The sequence below is a fragment of the Lithobates pipiens genome, unplaced genomic scaffold, assembly GCF_037356315.1.
Source record: "Lithobates pipiens isolate NorthernLeopardFrog02 unplaced genomic scaffold, aLitPip1_a1.2 Scaffold_8, whole genome shotgun sequence".
NCBI classification, from domain to species: Eukaryota; Metazoa; Chordata; class Amphibia; order Anura; family Ranidae; genus Lithobates; species Lithobates pipiens.
The window spans coordinates 206,383,797-206,403,914 of NW_027507903.1; the positions used below are offsets into that span (position 1 = coordinate 206,383,797).

Genomic DNA, 20,118 nt, shown 5'->3' on the forward strand with positions numbered 1-20,118 from the left:
TCTACATACTACCCCCACCATACACTCCACACCCCTCTCATCTACATACTACCCCCACCATACACTCCACACCCCTCTCATGTAAATACTACCGCCACCATACACTCCACACCCCTCTCATGTACATACTACCCCCACCATACACTCCGCACCCCTCTCATCTACATACTACCCCCACCGTACATTCCACACACCTCTAATCTACATACTACCCCCACCATACACTCCGCACCCCTCTCATCTACATACTACCCCCACCATACACTCCGCACCCCTCTCATCTACATAATACCACCACCATACACTCCGCACCCTTCTCATCTACATAATACCCCTACCATACACTCCGCACCCCTCTCATCTACATACTACCCCCACCATACACTCCACACCCCTCTCATCTACATACTACCCCCACCATACACTCCACACCCCTCTCATCTACATACTAACCCCACTATACACTCCACACCCCTCTCATGTAAATACTACCCCCACCATACACTCCACACCCCTCTCATGTACATACTACCCCCACCATACACTCCGCACCCCTCTCATCTACATACTACCCCCACCGTACATTCCACACCCCTCTAATCTACATACTACCCCCACCATACACTCCACACCCCTCACATCTACATACTACCTCCACCATACACTCCGCACCCCTCTCATCTACATACTACCGCCACCATACACTCCGCACCCCTCTCATCTACATACTACCACCACCATACACTCCGCACCCCTCTCATCTACATACTACCCCCACCATACACTCCGCACCCCTCTCATGTACATACTACCTCCACCATACACTCTGCACCCCTCTCATGTACATACTACCTCCACCATACACTCTGCACCCCTCTCATGTACATACTACCTCCACCATACACTCTGCACCCCTCTCATGTACATACTACCTCCACCATACACTCCGCACCCCTCTCATGTACATACTACCTCCACCATACACTCCGCACCCCTCTCATGTACATACTACCTCCACCATACACTCCGCACCCCTCTCATGTACATACTACCCCCACCATACACTCCGCACCCCTCTCATCTACATACTACCCCCACCATACACTCCGCACCCCTCTCATCTACATACTACCCCACCATACACTCCGCACCCCTCTCATGTACATACTACCCCCACCATACACTCCACACCCCTCTCATCTACATACTACCCACCATAAACTCTGCACCCCTCTCATCTACATACTACCAACCATACACTTCGCACCCCTCTCATCTACATACTACCCACCATACACTCCGCACCCCTCTCATCTACATACTACCCCCCACCATGCACTCCACATTCCTCTCATGTAAATACTACCCACCATACACTCCGCACCCCCCTCATGTACATACCACCCACCATACACTCCGCACCCCTCTCATGTACATACTACCCACCATACAATCCGCACCCCTCTCATGTACATACTACCCACCATACACTCCGCACCCCTCTCATGTACATACTACCCACCCCCATACACTCCGCACCCTTCTCATGTACATACTACCCACCATACACTCCGCACCCCTCTCCTCTACATACTACCCACCATGCACTCCGCACCCCTCTCATGTACATACTACCCACCATACACTCCGCACCCCTCTCATATACATACTACCCACCATACACTCCGCACCCCTCTCATGTACATACTACCCACCCCCATACACTCCGCACCCTTCTCATGTACATACTACCCACCATACACTCCACATTCCTCTCCTCTACATACTACCCACCATACACTCCACATTCCTCTCCTCTACATACTACTTGCCTCCATAGACTCCGCACCTCTCTCATGTACATATTACCCACCGTCATACCCTCCACTTTCCTCTCCTACTCAAATTTACCGCCACTGTACAGTAGGGGCCCCTACTAGGGAGATGGTGACCCGTGGCATACAGAAAAAACAGTCAGTGTGGATAAATGATGCTACCTATTGGGCATGGCTTTTTAGTTTGATTAGAAATTTTAGTTTTTTTTTTTTTATATTCTTTACAGTTTTATTTTTTATACAATCTTTTTATTTATTTTTTTGCGTCTTTTGGTGAAAGTTTTTGGTTTCTTTGGTGAGATATCAGGGGTCTAAACAGAACCCTGAAGTCTCACTTTTGAGACAGAGAAAGGAAATGAGGAAACACGTTCCCCAGTTCCTTTCTCTATAGCGTCAGCTGCACTGCAGATGAATGAACAGGAGACAGAGGCTCCTGTTAATTCATAAACTAAAGCATAGTATGCTATGAATGAACACAGTGAGTGATAAGTTCCAATCACTCACTGTGTTCTTTTAGAAAAGGTAGGTTTACCAGCCCCCTTTTTCCTGGCCTCTATCCTGAAGATCCCCCCACAGCAGTCAGCTGGAGAGCAGAGGAGGGAAGTGGGGGCACACCTTTATTTTTTATCGATTGAATTATTTTTTCCATTATGGTCGTGAGTGGGGCCTCATGTCTAAGTTTTGCCTAAGGCCTCACAAAGCCTAGAGCCGCCTCTGCTCCTAAACCTATATGGTTTAGGAGATATTTGCCCGAAAACAGGCACCGTAGACAGCGGTGCGCAGGCACACTGAGCGCGGCATTCTCAATGAAGGAGCTGCCGCACGTGTCGGCTCCTGTGCGCATGCGCGGGGGTGACGTCATCCCGGCTTCGCCGAATGACAGCGGCGGAGCTACGAGACCCCACCAAGAAGATGGATGCAGCGGACTACAGGGGACAGCGGTGACATCGCTGGCTCCTGTGTCAGGTAAGTGACACATAATGGACTACTATGCGATGCATAGTAGTCCATTATGCTTTACCTTTGCAGGGAATGAAAGAGGAAGTAAACTCATTAGGGTTTACTTCCTCTTTAACCTATTGCCACCATATAACATATATAATATATATAAAAGGGTGAACATGTGCGTAACTGGGCAGTAAATGTTTGTGGGCTGAGAGCGCGCTTACTGAGTGCTCGTCCCCAGCACAGAGATTGAGCTGTCAATCAAGGGTAATGGCTGCCAATCATGTGACCACAGTGGTCACATGATTTCTGATCCTTCCCACCACTGGTGTGGGAGGGAAGGGGTTAAGTACACTTGTAAATCGAACCAAGTATCATTCTTTCCAAGCAACACAACAAATTGTAGTATTGTCTGCAATAATTGAACTAAAAAAGGGTTAACTACAGAATGATAATGTTAATTGCGGAATAATAACAGGCACTATAGAAGTTTTCATTTTTGCATGTCAGGATTTAACAGGTTGAAAATCTTCCTAACCTTTTGTTCCCTTATCTCACAAAACAATCGATTCAAGCCTCTCTCTGTGTGATGACCTGACAGCAGGTCCAGCTCGTGCAATTTAAGAGTTGAGGCTAGAAGGAATTTTCATTGTTCTTGTACTATGTCAGTTTTCCTCATCCAGTCAGGTTCATACCCCAAGAGGTATTTTCGGCAGCTTCAAGAGATACTTCTGTCTATTCAACTCAGCTGTGTATAACAATGTTAGTTTTTAACAGAAACATTGTAAAACAAATCTGTGAATGCTGTACATTTTTATATATTTCCTTAAACCATTGCCAAGTATCAGCTAATAAACATCTAATTGGTGCAGAAATGACCAACAAAAACTCTGCTCTACTCGGTCCCCAAAGACCCAACAGGTGCTGCCATCTTGCCTTTCATACAGCATACAGTAGGTGAAGACAGGCTATCGGTCACAGGCGCCATTCGTTTTCAATACAACACAATGCACAGGCACTGCAGAGCATCACAATGCACTGTAATTGACTACTATATGTTATGATGCACTACAATGCAAAAATTCATGCATGTCCAATTATTGTGGGACATTTTTGTGCTTTGCTAACCCATTTGTGTGAATAAGCAGTGTCAACTTACATAGAAACATGTGTTAATGCAATGCATCAGGGCCCCAAAGTCCTCAAAGGTGAAATTTACAGTGATTTGTTTTTTAAACAGCACAAGGGATGTTACTTACCAGCAATGAAGTGTGTCCCTGTGCTGGTGACTGCTATTTAGACCCCTTTCACACTGAGGTGGTTTTCAGGCATTTTAGCGCTAGAAACAGCCTCTAAATAACACCTGAAAACTGCCTCCCATTCATTGGAAGCTCTCTTGCATAAACCTGTTGAAATGGTTCTGCGCTGTGAGCATATATTCAATATATTCAATTTGCATATTTTTATGACAACTAAGCTGACTATTGCTCAGGCACAGAAATAGCATTCTCTTTATCTTGCTGAAGTTAATAGTCACATACAAGGCACATTTATGGTTGATGGCTATCCCAAACAACAGACATGACCAGTTTCTCAAAATCTGGAGACATTGGCTTGATTACCATGCACCTTCCCAAGCGACAAGTACTTATTGGACCTGTAGAGAGAGTCTACTTTACTATGCAATTTTCTGTGATGGCCTTTGGGGTACCCCCCCCCCCCCTATCATAAACTGAGGCATTGTTTATTGTATACCTTTATTGAAAGTGAATATTAATTCACCACAGCTGAACTGCGGTGACCAACTGAGCCTTCAGGTGAGCCCTGGTGCAGACATACTGCAGCTCTCCTCTCAATTGTAGTGTGAACCAGGCACCTAGACAACATAGTATTGTCTTCCATGGTGTCAACAAGCCCATACCCGTTTCCCAAAACAGTAACGTCTCCTTCACTTGGGCACACCTAGGTGTACACCCATGTGGCTGGGTTTTGCCTGCACAGGTATTCATCCGCAGGTGTTCATCCACATGCAGGCAGCGATTATTGGGACACTGCTCTTAATTTGACTTGTGTGTGGATACAAATCCATGTCAGTGCAACAGTGTGAGAAGGGGCACATGCACCCGCACCCACACGAATGTCAGATTGGGAGCAGCGGCTGAGTCTGAGCAAATCACAAAAGTCAATTCACTTAGGCCTCGTTTACACTTACAATTGGGGGGTGGGGGGTAAAATCCATGGTTAAGACATGTTTTTACCTCCTCTCAACAACTCCCTTTTTGCTGCTGAGGCAGCGCTCGGGGTTGTACACGTGCCGCAGCAGGAATTATATCCTTTGTCGTGCTCAGTGGACAGTACCGACTGCCAAATGTGACCCATTCAAGTGAAAGGGGTTGTGCTGCAACACGCATTCGTTTCAGTGTAGTAGTTCAGCATTTAGGGGGTTAAAACAGGTGGTGAGGAGGCGATATAACACCTCATCACCATCTGTTTATTGCTGTCTAAAGAGCGTCCTGAAAGTGGATCATGTTTTAGACTGCAAAACTCTATACTGTAGACGATCCATTAAAAATTGTATTCTTAGAATAACTTATGTGATATTTATATCAAAAGCAGTCAATTCACAAAAAAAAGTGGTACATTTTAATGTTTTGTGACATCTAGTGCTACTTTTATGTTGCTTTATCACTTTTTTCACAGGCTAACACTACACCAGAGGGCGATTGCTCTTTGAATGAAGGCACACAGAAATATTGCGAAAACATTTTAGCATACCTTCATTCACACAACCATCTCCCTCTATTACAGTGATCTTCAAATTGTGGCTTGGGCCTGAATACAGACATTTTTCTGTCTTGATCCGGCCACTGGGGAACTATTCCTTTCACTTGACATCAACAGTGGAGCATGATTCCTGCCAATGACGCCAATGGGGCACTATTCCTACTACTTATACCAATGATGGGGTGCTATTCCTTCTACTAATACCAACGATTGGGCACTATTCCTCTCAATATTACCAATGATGGGGTACTATTCCTCCAACTAACAACAATGATGGGGTACTAATTCTCCTACTAATAGCAGTGATAGGGTATTATTCCTCTAACAAATACTAATGATGGGGCACGGGCACTATTCTTCCAGCTAACACCAATGATGGGGCACTATTCCTCCTACTAATATCAGTGATAGGGTATTATTCCTCTAACAAATACCAATGATGGGACACTATTCCTCCAACTAATACCAATGATGGGGCAACATTCATCCAACTAATACCAATGATGGGGCAATATTCCTCCAACTAATACCAATGATGGGGCAATATTCCACCAACTAATACTAATTATGGGGCACTATTCCACCAACTAATACCAATGATGGGGCACTATTCCATCAACTAATACCAATGATGAGGTACTATTCCCCAAACTAATACCAATGATGGGGCAATATTCCTCCAACCAATACCGTTGATGGACCATTGTTAATTCAACTAATATCAATTAGACATGTGCAGAACGGAAAAATTTGTTCAGGTTCAGATAGATTTTTTTAAATTGTATTTTTATAAAATTTCAAAGCAAGTACAAAATAATCAAGCAATGAAATGATCAATAAGCAGAAATAAACATAGATTATAACGTAAACGTTAACTATAGAAGTCAGATATTAATGTCCATAGATGCAGGCACAAAAGTGAACTGCATAACTGTTACACTTAAAGTAAATAACATACAGTTTATGAAAAACGAAAGTCGGTACGACAATAGGCCGGAGGCCAAAGATAGACAAAGCAACAAAACAGCCATAAGAACATCATGACAATTCTCAGGGGAAGGGGAGAAGGTTACCCGGACTAATACATATAGAAAGTTAATGGGATGGGGAAAGATGGGCGCAAAGGCTGGAAAGGAGGCACTACCACCGGCAAAACTGCAGCCGTTAAGGGTGTACAGACAGGGGGGACCCAAATTCCGACCGATCCCAGGGTTCCCAGACTTTATTAAACTGGGAAACCAAGTCATGTACCGAGGCCGTCAGGTACTCCATTCTCCGTATTTCGGAAACCAGCATAACGGTATGAGCCTCTTAGCAGCTAAAAGAATATATGAGATCAGCTGGTTGGTATTTTTGGGTAGGCCTGGTAGAGGGAGACCCAACAAACAGTGTAGGGGATCGATCGGAAGGGACACCCCCGTCACCCCCATCACCAACGACCCCACCTTCAACCAAAAAGGACTTATCAGGGAGCACTTCCAGAAGATGTGGAACAATGACCCGACATTGAGCCCACATCTCCAGCATCGCGGCGAGACTGAGGGTTCAAATTTGTGGATGACATCGGGGGTCCTATACCAGAACATGAGAATTTTAATTGCCGTTTCCTTTTGCGTGACACACTTAGAGGACTTAAAAGTAGAGGCCCAAATCTTATCCCATGTCTGTAGGGGGATAGGTCTGTCTAACAACTGAGACCATTTACTTATATACAGAGGTGTAATTTCATTTAAGGGGGTTGACTCATGGAGGATTTGGTGGATAGAGGAGATTAGATGTAATTGGTGGGGACCCTGGGCGCAAAGGTGTTCAAAAGTCGTGGGATTGTCAAGGGTTAAGGTTGTAGATTTGGAGCTGAAAAGGTGCCTAACCTGTAGGTAAAAGTAAAACGAGTGCTTGGGGATGTCATATTTGTCATGTAAGGTTTCAAAGGTGTGAAGTCTACGCGAGATGGGGTGCACCAGGTTTCTAAGTTGGAAAAGGGGAGGGTCTAACCACGTGAAGATCCTGCCCAAAGACAGTCCATCCGGGATACTGGGGTTGAACAACACATTCGTGAGGGGGGGGCAGGGCGAGGAAAGGGAGTACTTTTTGTTGCATCTTTGCCATATGTCCAGGGTGAAGGACATTGGAGCCGTACATTGGCTCCTGAGGTTAGGATGCAGAGGGGAAGGGGCACCCCAGATCAAGGAGCATGGGTGCACCGGATACAGGACCCCCTTCTCAATGGCAGCCCACTGGCTTGTGGCGTTAAGAGAGGACCAAGAGGTAATAATTCGTAAATGGGTGGCATGATAATATTTTACGATATCCGGAGCCCCCAGACCTCCCCGAGCTCGAGGAGCAAATACCACTGAACTGGCAAGACGGTGAGATCTGTCAGCCCATATAAATTTTAAAAACCGTCTTTGGAGAAGTTTAAGCTGGGGGGTTGGAAGGGCGACTGGCAGTGTCTCAAAATTATAGATCAACCTGGGCAAAACTGACATTTTGAGGACGTTGATCCTGCCCAAGAGGGATAGAGGGTATTTGGACCAGGTCAGTAGGGAGTTATTGATGTCTTGGAATAGGGGAGGGAAATTTGCACGGAACAGGTGGGAATATGAAGGAGTCAGAAAAACACCCAAATATTTGAGTAAGTCAGTGCACCATCTATAAGGGTAAGTATCTTTAAGCCTGGAGAGTTGTGTAGTGGGTATGTGTATGGGTAGAGCTTCAGAGGTTCGGGTAGATTTGTTATGTTACTAATTTAGTTTCATTATGGAATTTGTTTTGTTTTGTTTTACATTTGCTGGTTGTTTTTGCTGGATGACAGTTTTTTGGGGCTAATGCCCCACAACTGTGAGCACATTTTTTGGGCTCACGGTTTCAGTGCAGCATCATTGACTTGAATAGGAGAGTTTGATAGATGGTGAAGCCTGCCGGCATGCCACGTTAATTTTGCATCATGGTCGTGGCATGTGAACAGCTCCCTCTAGTTGTATGGTAGACATTAGCTTTCCTCACAGGGCAGCAGATAGCAGCGGAAGCTCCTACCCCTTCCAGCCCCCCCACCCATACCTACAGTGGCAAGAAAAAAGTATGTAAACCCCTTGGAATTAGCAGGTTTTCTGCAGTAATTTGACATAAAGGGGGTTATTTACGAAAGGCAAATCCACTTTGCACTACAAGTGCAAAGTGCACTTGAAATTGCACTTGGAAGTGCAGTCGTTGTAAATCTGAGGGATAGATCTGAAATGAGGGGAAGCTCTGCTGATTTTATTATCCAATCATGTGCAAGCTAAAATGCTGTTTTTTACTTCCCTTGCATGTCCCCCTGGGATTTACAGTGACTGCACTTCTAAGTGCTTTCAGTGCAATTTCAAGTGCACTTTGCACTTGTAGTGCAAAGTGGATTTGCCTTTAGTAGATAACCCCCAAAATGTCATCTGATGCTCATCTAAGTTCCAAAAGACAAACAAAGTGGGGATGATTTACTAAAGACAAATATACTGTGCACTGCAAGTGCAGTTGCTCCAGAGATTAGTAAATGAGGTAAAGCTTCACTTTGCAAAGAATATCCAATCACATGCAAGGAAAATAAAAAAAACAGCAATTCTGCCTGCATGCAATAGAACGCAATATACCACTCAGGTGTAGATACTCACAAGGGTAACAGACAGGTGCTGACCCCAGTTAAGATTAGGCATAAAAACACGTTAACTGCATGTCAAGTCCTTGTGCTGTTTGTCCCATCTTGGAGGAATAAAGGATTTTTATTGGACAACATCAGAAGTCTGTGGCCACGTTTTACTTTCTCTTTAGTATTTTTGATTGTACATGATTGGATGATAAAAATCAGCAGAGCTTTCCCTCATTTCAGAGCTTTTATTCAGATCTAGAGCAACTGCACTTGCAGTGCACGGTGTATTTGTAAATCAACCCCAATGTGCCTAACATTCACAGTTCTGGGGGAAAACGTAAGTGAACCTTGATGTTAATAGCTGGACCTCCTTTGGTAATGATTTCCAGCAAGTACTTTCGGTGGCTCTGGATCAGACCTGCACAACTTTCAGGAGGAATTTTTGACCATCCCTGCTTACAAAACTACTTCAGTTCAAACGTATTTGTAGGATGTCCGGTGTGAACTGCTCTCTTGAAGTCATTCCACAGCATTTCTATGGGTTAAGGTCTGGGCTCTGACTGAGCCACTCCAAAAGACACATTTTCCTTTTCTGAAGCCGGCCTGTAATTGATTTACTTCAATGCTTAGGGTAATTGTCCTGCTGCATCATCCTACTTCTACTAAGCTTAAACTGGTGGACAGCCACCCTGACAATATCCTGTACGATATTTTGGTAAACTTGTCAAGTAATTTTCCCTACAATGATGGCAAGTGATCCATTCCCTGAGATAATTAAGCATGCCCAAATCATGATGTTCTCTCCACCATACTTCCCCGTTGGGATTATGTATTGATGTTGGTAAGCTGTGCCCTTTGGCACCATCCATAGAGCATTCTTCCCCAACTTTTCAGTTTTAGATTCATCAGTCCTCAAAACATTTTCCTGGTAGCCTTGCAGATCACCAAGGTGCTATTTGGTAAACCTCAGGGATGCAGCAATATTTTTTGGAGAGCAGCGGCTTCCTCAGTGGTAGTCTGCCACGGACACCCTGCCTCTTTAAAGACTTGCGTATGGCAGATTCATGAACTGGTATGTTTGCCAGTTCCAGACTCATGAACAGGGATGCTTGTTAGTTCCACTGATTTCTTTAAGCCTCTAGCTGTTACACATGGGTTCTTTTTACCTCACTGAGGATTCTGCATTGTGCCTTGGGAGTCATCTTGGCTGGGTGCCCACTTCTAGGAAGAGTAGCCAGTGAACTTAATTGTCTCCATTTATAGACAATTTGTCTAACTACAAACCCTACATAGGAGAATATAACAGCCTCAGCCAGGCCCCAGCCAGGCCATGTTCTCAACGTGTTACACTCCATCCCTGGAGCCTAGTCATGGGGAATCCTCATGACTAAGCTCCAGGGGCAGAGCAAAACATTGAGGTTGGCAACCCTGGTTCCGAGCCGCATTCCTGCCTGAATAATGTGTGTGGGTTTCAGGTGCACTGAAACCCGGACACGTGACTCAAAACCTGGACTGTCCGGGTGAATCCTGGACAGCAACCCTAAAACACGCCTGAGCCCCCCTTTAATCGGTGACTGCTATGGTGGGAGGACTATTTCACAACATAACTGGCAAGCCTAGCAATAGCTTAGCAAGTCATTTTCAAACTTGCAGCACCATTGCTTGCTATCTGGGCAGTAATACAAAGGATATGTGTCCACTCTTTTGCCATTTAACCACATGGGTAGCTAAATATTACATATAATCACCGGTACCTCCAAACATTTGGAGATGGAAATGAGGTACAAATACTAGTAAATGTATGTAGGCATAGGACACGCCCCATCACACCTCCTTAAAGGATTAACCCCCCAAAAAAGGTTAGATAAATCCACAAGAGACTTATTTTATCACTACTATTCCTTTATATTCGGTTATAAAATTTACAAATGCAGCAATTTAGAAATTGGATGAAAGGTTTAGCACTGGGAAACACTTTTTGAAAGATAAAAAGTGAATTTTCTATAAAATTATATAGATCAGACCAAAATGAGGGACAAATGAGAGGGAAAGAGGGACATTGCTCCAGGGACAGTTGAGCGCTATACTCACAGAGCTTTCTGTACAGAGGGATAGTAACCACACTGTGCACTGTTGGAAAGCAGACAGGAAGTTCCAGCTGTGTGTACAGCACGCAGCATCATGGAAGGAACGCGCTCTCTGATTGGCTGCTGTCTTTAGTAACAGAGTTACGCTTGGGGGCGGGACTTGGTAACTGGCAGCCAGGGCCGTGTGATGCCCCTCGGGTGGGTACGGGCTGTAGGTGACGGCGTTGTCCGGGTGGGTATGGGCTGTCGGTGTACGGGGCACACTCCGGGAAGATGAAGAAGTTCTTCGGTATCGGGAAGAAGAAGAAGAGCGGGCCCTCTCCCAGCCCTTCGGAGAGCGGCAGTGTGCTGTCTGTGGGCTACGAGCTGAAGGACAAGGAGCTGAGCAAGTTACACCGGGCTGCCTCCGCCGGAGATGTCCCCAAGATCAGGCAGCTGCTGCACAAGCAGGACATCAACCAAGTGGATAAAGAGAACCGGTGAGTAACACGTGACCAGCCTGCACTCCTCTAGCAGGGATGGACACCTGGAGGGGCTCTGCCAGCATCTACAGGGTCCTGCATGGCAGCCGATCCTCATCCCAAGTGCAGCCTTCAGCCTTTTCTTGTAAAGCTGAACCTGAATCCTCCAGGCCCCACTGCACAGGCTAACTGCTGTTTTTGTCTAGGGCAGTGATGGTCAACCTTGGCCCCCCCCAGATGTTTTGGAACTACATTTCCCATCATTCGCTACTACACTGCAGAGTGCATGAGCATCATGGGAAATGTATTTCCACAACATCCGGGGTGCCAAGGTGCACCACCACCTGATCCTCCGCTCCAGTGGTAATCGCCGCTCCCCCAGCATCCAGCAGTAGGCTGTTCCTGACGTCCTCGCATCCAAAGCAGGTCTATGAGTGTGATGACGGCGGAAATACCCCACCGCACTAGGTGCTGGAGCTTCAGGTTTTGCGCTGGGAGGATCGGAAGATTAGGTGAGTATATCTCTGTTCTCCAATCCCCTAGACAAAGACCAGCAGTACTGCGGGCACAGCCCGACTGTGGGAAAAACTATTTGCCCAGAGTTCAGCTTTAGCCTGAGTTCACACTAGGGATAAGCTCCGGCGTGTTCACACAGCCCACCAGGAAGTCTGCGCTGCACTAATCACAGGCAGTGAGACATTGTCCCGATGAGCAGCTGCAGAGATAGGGAAATGTCTCACTGTCTGTGATTAGCGCAGTGCCAACTTCCTGGTGGGCTCTGCACGTGGGCTGTGCAAACACGCCGAAGCTCATCCCTAGTTCACACTATTGCAAAGACAGGCATCGGATGGGATTTGCACCGCATTGCTGTGCAGATTACATGCAATGTCTGTGCAATGGATGTTCAACCAGTTCAAGTTAGTTGTACGGCTAAACTCGCATTAGATTTACACGCACTGGAATCAGATCGCATGGGCATTCATAATAATGTGATCCAATTCCTGTCCATATTCACAGTTCGCACTGCGACTGCGAACCGATCTGGGGGTGTCAATAACTTTGTATTGACACCCGCAGCGGTTCACAGAGGGCAGTGTGAACTGTCTGCGGGGGGAGATGTGATGTGGGAACCGCCACTGGAATCGCACTGGTTCCCACATCACAATAGTGTGAACCCAGCTTAACCTCCCTGGCGGTACGATTATTTCGGATTTTAGGTGCTGAAAGCGGTACCATTATTTTGCATGAAAATTTGGTGTTTTATATTGTAGTCCTGTAATTCTTAGCAATAACTCACTTAAATCTGTCCAAACCAGAGTCTAGCAGACATTCCGGGTATGATACAGTTTGAAAAATGAAATCATAAATTATAATATAATAAATAATTATAAATAATTGTACCAAATAATAATATAACAATAATAAAAATTATTCAATAATGTAATCAAAACAAAAACACTGTAATTTGCTCAGTTGCAGAATTGTCACTGTCATTACTTTTCAGTATTTGATGACAGATCTCCCCACAAATCACTATTCCTCAATTCTGTGAGTGATTACAATTTATTATCGCTGTTTTCTAGCTGGTCTAAAATCACTTTTGATGTAAAGGGACAGTTTTGGTTGCTATGGACAATCTCCAGTTTCCAGGCATAAAGAACAGTTTTTATTATATAAAACTACATGCAGGACACTGGACAGACCACTAGGGACAAAGGGGATGTGAAATTATTACATACAGCAATGTAATCTGTAAGATTACATTATACTGTATGTAATGTGTGTGTTTCGCTTTTTGAATTTGGCGCCGATCTCCGTCCCCATGCGTCGCAACGCTCGCAGGGCACGGAGATCGGCTCCATGATAGATCGAGCGAGACACGGCTCGCTCGTACAGCGGGGGGACATCGCTGGATCCAAGGGAGAAGGTAAGTAAGCATCCTCCTGGATCCAGCGATGCAGTCCCGAGTCTGGCTCGGGGTTACCACTTTTGGCATAAAAATTCCACCCCGAGCCAGACTCAGAAATACCGTCAGGGGGGGTTAAAGCAGAAGTAAACCCATTGATTTAACAGTTTAAAGAAACCGTTACTTTCCCGGCACGTGTCTGAAATGTAACTGTCACATTGTTTGTATTCCTAACCAAACTGTCAAACTATCCAGCGACTGGTGTCATAACTGATCACATGTGCAGGATCATGGCAGTTGAAGATTAAACAGAGGCCAACATGGCAGCTTCCATGGCTGGAAATGATAGGAGGGTTTACTTCCACTTTAAAGCAGTGTTCCACCCACAACTTTTTTTTCTTTTAAAGTCAGCAGGTATAAACACTGTAGCTGCTTTCTTTATAAGGACACTTACCTGTCGAGGAGCCCGTGATGTCTGCCCCCCGAGGCTGATCCATCCATCAGATCGGGTGCAGATGCTGCCATTCTAATTAAGGGAAACCAGCAGGGGAGCCTTGCGGCTTCACTGCCCGTTTCCTACTGCGCATGCGTGTTCGCGCATAACTTTGTGAATGGCCAGCTGTCTTCTGGGGCACACACATCCCAGAATACATGGGGGACGGGGGTCTCACCAAAGAAGAGGATATGACGTCCTGCTCCACAGACGGGATGGATCGGAAGTACAGGCTGTACTAAAAAAAGGTAAGTTAGAAGAAGAAAAATTTTTTTTCTTTAACTAGCCAAAAATGAGAGGTGGAGAGGTGGTCTTTCATTTAATACCACCTCTCAAAAGTGGGTGGAACACTGCTTTAAAGTGGAACTTTAGTCAGAAAATTAAGTCCTGCTTGATAACTTCTGGATGGCACCTTTTGCAGGTATAGTTTTGTAAAACGGGACTGTACTGTTTAAAATCCAGTAATACACTGTCTCACCCTGCTCTGTATGTGCTCAGTTTCTTCCATTTTAGGCACTGCCGAGTTTGTAGGGGCCGATCTGTTGACAGCCTTAAAGCGTAATTAAACCCTCCTATCATTACAGCCAATGAAGCTGCTTCTGTTTGAACTGCAACTGCCCTGGTGCTGCACATGTGATCAGTTATGACATTAACCATTTGATGGTTTGACAGTTTGGTTGAGGACAGAAACAAATGTGAGAAAGTCGTTATGACATTTTGCAATCTCTCCTAAGCCCACGTTCAAACTGGTGCGACTTGTTTATGCGATTTGACAGGCCCTAACCGCATGACAAGTCGCGCCCTATTGCCGGTAATGGAACTGTTCAAATCGCTGTGTCACCGATTTTGCGGTGCCGCACCTATTTGAAAATGTGGTTCCTGCTCTATATTTAGCGATTGTAGGTGCATGAGATTGCATAGACTTATGTGCATGAAATTGCACAAATATCAGCCAAGTCACACTGACATGTGACTTTGCAATTGTGCGATTTCAAATGAAGGCGCACAATTTAAAAGCCGCATTAAGCGTGAACCTAGATTAAATTCCTTTCTTCCTGTCAGCGGCGTTTTGGTGCAAACGATTGGCGCAAGTGTTTAGGCACATCAAACGCTTGGACGTTAATTAATTTAATTGGCTAAAATAATAGTTATTTATTTCAATGGCCAGAATAAATTAACTAGAGGTGCACTGACTGTACATACTGTTATATATATTTTGTAAATATTTTATTATATCTTTTCATGTGACAACACTGAAGAAATTACACTTTCCTACAATGTAAAGTAGTGAGTGTACAGCTTGTATAACAGTGTATATTTCTGTCTCACAGCCATTAATGTCTAAACCGCTGGCAACAAAAGTGAGTACACCCCTAAGTGAAAATATCCAAATTGGGCCCAAAATATGTCAATATTTTGTATGGCCATTATTATTTTCCAGCACTGCCTTAACCCTTTTGGGCATAGAGTATAGCATAGCTTCACAGGTTGCCACTGGAGCCCTCTTCCTCTGCTCCATGATGACCTCATAGAGCTGGTGGATGTTGGAGACCTTGGGCTCCTCCACCTTCTGTTTGAGGATGCCCCCAAGACACACTTGTCTTTGTACTTGTCACCTGGTTGCCACCACACATGCTTCACACCATCTGAACCAAATAAGTTTATCTTGGTCTCATCAGAACACAGGACATGGTTCTGGTAATCCACATCCTTAGCCCCTGTACACACGGTCTGAGAATCTGTCGGAATGCGTCTTATCGGACCGTGTCGTCAGATAATCCCACTGTGTGTGGTATGCATCGGACTGATTCCGTCCGAATCTCCGTCCGACCCAATTTTCCAACATGTTGGAAATATTTCCCGACCAACTGGGCCGGTCGGACCTAATCCGATCATGTGTATAGCATTTTGATCGGACCAAGTGCCACGCATGCTCAGATCAAATTCCTACATCAAAGCTATTGGCTACTAGCCTGAATGTAGTGCCATCGTAATGAAATTACGTCATCACGTTCTGAAAGATCGGATTTTTCGCCAACTTGGCCCGACCGTGTGTATGCAACAGTTTCGGACACAATCCGTCGGACTAAATCCGACGGACAAAATCCGACGGATTTGGTTGGCAAAATCTCCGACCGTGTGTACAGGGGCTTAGTCTCCTTACCTTCAGCAAACTTTTTGCAGGCTTTCTTGTGCATCATCTTTAGAAGACGCTTCCTTCTGGGACGACAGCCATGCAGACTAATTTCATGCAGTGTGTGGCATATGGTCTGAGCACTGACAGGCTGACCTCCCACCTCTTCAGCCTCTGCAGCAATGGTGACGGCACTCATACATCTATTTCCTAAAGACAACCTCTGCATATGATGCAGAACACGTGCACTCAACTTCTTTGGTCGACCATGGCGAGGCGTGTTCTGAGTGGAACCTGTTCTGTTAAACTACTGTATGGTCTTGGCCAACATGCTTCAGCTCAGTTTCAGGGTCTTGGAAATCTTCTTATAGCCTAGGCCAGCGGTGGCGAACCTTGGCACCCCAGATGTTTTGGAACTACATTTCCCATGATCCTCATGCACTCAGCGGTGTAGTGGAGAATCATGGGAAATGTAGTTCCAAAACATCTGGGGTGCCAAGGTTCGCCATCACTGGCCTAGGCCATCATTATGTAGAGCAAAAATTATTTTTTTCAGATCCTCAGAGAGTTCTTTGCCACAAGGTGCCACGTTGAATTTCCAGTGAACAGTATGTATGAGTGAGAGCGATTACACCAAATTTAACACACCTGCTCCCCATTCACACCTGAGAATTTGTAACACTAATGAGTCACATGACAGCGGGGAGGGAAAATGGCTAATTGGGCCCAATTTGGACATTTTCACTTAGGGGTCTACTCACTTTTGTTGCCAGCAGTTTAGACATTAATGGCTGTGTGTTGAGTTATTTTGAGGGGACAGCAAATTTACACTGTTATACAAGCTGTACACTCACTACTTTACATTTGGACATTACATTACTTTAGCAAAATGTAATTTCTTCAGTGTTGTCACATGAAAAGATAGAATAAAATATTTACAAAAAGGTGAGGGGTGTACTTTTGTGATATATATATATATATATATATATATATATATATATATATATAGTGTATATGTGTTAGATCCTGGATTAAATAGTCCTGGTCTCCAAATTGGCCCCACCCATTCAGCATCATCATGGGGTTGAAATCAACCAATGGGCTCACAAATTGTGAGGAGATGGGGCACATCCCTAGATCCCCTCCCATAGTTGCGGCCGATGGCATCAGTCTCACCACGTAAGTACAGCCGAGAGTGTCGGCTGTGCATAACATGGTGGACCCAGCCCAGTACTGCGCATCCTTGCCACCAGATTGGCGGCAATTTGATGACGCAGGACATGAGGGAGCCGGAAGCGTCAGAAGTCGCTGAAGATGGCGCCGATCCCTCTTGACTCAAGGGGCAGAAGCAAAAGGAGGCATGAACCACTCCATCCTTCGCTGGGGACACCACTGCCATGGGGAAAGGAGAAATTCCCATGGACAGGTGTCACCCAACACAATTTACGGAAAGTGGAGGAGGCATTGCAGCTCCCATGGAAAAAATAACGTGAGACCTGCTGGGACAAAAAAAACAAAAAAAAAAACACACCGCCTCAACCCTTCTAACATTAGCTCTCATTGCCTATTTCTCAACATATTGTCAGCTATTTTTCTCTAAATTCTTATTTTACCAAGGAGACAGCTAATACGTGTATTTAGTGAGAGGCACAAAAAGAGACAGATAAAGGAGCCACAGAGAGAGACATATAAATGGACACACACACATAGAGAGAGAGACTATGGGGGGGATTTACTAAAACTAAAAAAGCACTCAGCATCTGGTGCAGCTGTGCATGGTAGCCAATCAGCTTCTAACCTCATCTTGTTTCATTAAGCTTTGACAATAAAACCTGCCAGGAAGCTCATTGGTTTCTATGCAGAAGTGAGCCTGATTTTGCACTCTCCAGCTTTAGTAAATAAACCTTGTATAGGTGGGAGGGTAATAGTGTGACATTAGGTCTCTGCACCCCCCAAGCTTCCATGCTCTGCCAGGCCCACAGATCTGCAGATTTCTGAGGGCTAGAACCGAATGAGGATGCATTTTAGAGGGGTGCACACAATGTGAATAAGGTTATAACAACATTATTCACTAAACTTTGCAAAAAATTTGGGGGTACAACCAGTTCAGCCCCAGAAGGTCCCCCCCCCCCATGACCAAGCCATTTTTTGCGATACAGCACTGCGTAGTTTAACTGACAAGTGCGTGGTCGTGCGACGCTGTACCCACATAAAATTGATGTCCTTTTTTTGCCACAAATAGAGCGTTCTTTTGGTTGTATTTGATCTCCTGTGGTTTTTAATTTTTGCACTATAAACAAAAAAAGACTGACTGTTTTGAGAAAAAAAAAACAATATTTCTTCCTTTCTACTATAAAACACATCCAATAAAAAATGTAAAAAATAAAATTTCTTCATCAATTTAGGCCAATATGTATTCTGCTACAATTTTTGGTAAAAAAAAATCCCAATAAGCATATATTGATTGATTTTCGCAAAAGTTATAGCATCTACAAACTATGGGATATTTTTATGGAATTGTAATTTATTTTTATTTTTTTAAACTAGTAATGCTGGTGATCAGCAAAATATAGTGGGACTGCGATATTGCGGCGGACAAATCAGACACTTTTTAGGGGAACCAGTAATACCAATACAATGATCAGTGTTAAAAATATGAGCTATCACTGTACTAATGACACTGGCAGGGAAGGTGTTAACATCGGGGGCAATCAAAGGGTGAAATGTGTTCCTAGGTAGTGCTTACTAACTTTGGGGGATGTGCTTGTACTGTGAGAAAGCAGAGAGCCGTGTTCCTGCTTAGCAGAAACACAGGATCACTACCTTCCCTTCTCACAGAATGTATGTTCTATGTACACAAGGTAGATCACCATTCTGCTTCCCTCGGGAACGTTCAGTGGGTCCCTCGGGAGCGATCAGCGGGTCCCAGCGGACATTGAGTCTGCCAGACCTGCTGATTGGCTCCCGCTGTGTCCATTCACAGTGGGTCGCAGGCGGTGCACGTGCCACTGAGTATGTAAAGTATACAGTTGGCAAGTGGTTAAGCTGTTGAAGACTAAAGCTGGGCATACATGTAAACAATTTTGTTTTAAGAGCATTCGTTAGATTTTTTTGTTGGGGTCAAATCAATGTTCATTTTCAACCACAGTAATGGGAACATTAGAAGGAGCAGAATAGAAAACTTTACTCAACTGAACACATTTTCAGACCTTGTATGTGGTTTTCCTTCAGAAATTACATTCGTTTTAAAATCGAATGTTAAAGGCAAGCAACGTTTTTAAACTTCTTTTTTTTTACGGCCAGTTCACACCAGATGCAGTTGCGTGCGCTTTTTTTCTGCACAAAATGCATGCACAGTGTTTTCCATGTATTCCAATGGCCCTAGTTCACACCATGCAGTCAGTTTCCGGTCCAGAAACTGACTGCATGGTGTGAACTAGGGCCATTGGAATACATGGAAAACACTGTGCATGCCGTTCATTGATTACAGTGGATGGATTGAAAGCAGCGCAGCCATTGGCTCGCGCTGCTGTCAATCACATCCAATGATGCTGCGCGCCAGTGGGTGGGGCCGCTATGGCCGCTGGCTGTATCACAGGAGCGTGCCCGCAAGCACTCCACACCATGCGAGGGAGTCCTTACGGGGGGGGAGCCGAAACAGCCGCTAAGGGACCCCAGAAGACCATGTTTGGGGCCACTCTGTGCAAAACGAGCTGCACAGTGGAGGTAAGTATAACATGTTTGTTATTTAAAAAAATATATATATATCTTTAGTGATCCTTTAAGCAACAAAATGCTCAGCTTTGAGTGGGAGCTAGAACCTTTACAATCTTTGAGAATGAACTTCTTCA

General features: G+C 44.9%; 1 protein-coding gene across 8 annotated transcripts in view; it reads left to right on the forward strand.

Annotated features, from left to right (window-relative positions):
* The first annotated feature begins 11,424 nt into the window (after positions 1-11,424).
* Positions 11,425-20,118, forward strand: part of ANKRD26 (ankyrin repeat domain containing 26) — a 114,323-nt gene continuing 105,629 nt past the window's right edge. For all 8 annotated transcript variants that reach the window (XM_077470039.1, XM_077470040.1, XM_077470041.1 and 5 more), the window contains exon 1: positions 11,425-11,752. In XM_077470039.1, coding sequence (XP_077326165.1) covers positions 11,547-11,752 — 206 coding nt within the window. In that variant the 5' untranslated portion in view covers positions 11,425-11,546. The remainder of the gene's footprint in view (positions 11,753-20,118) is intronic.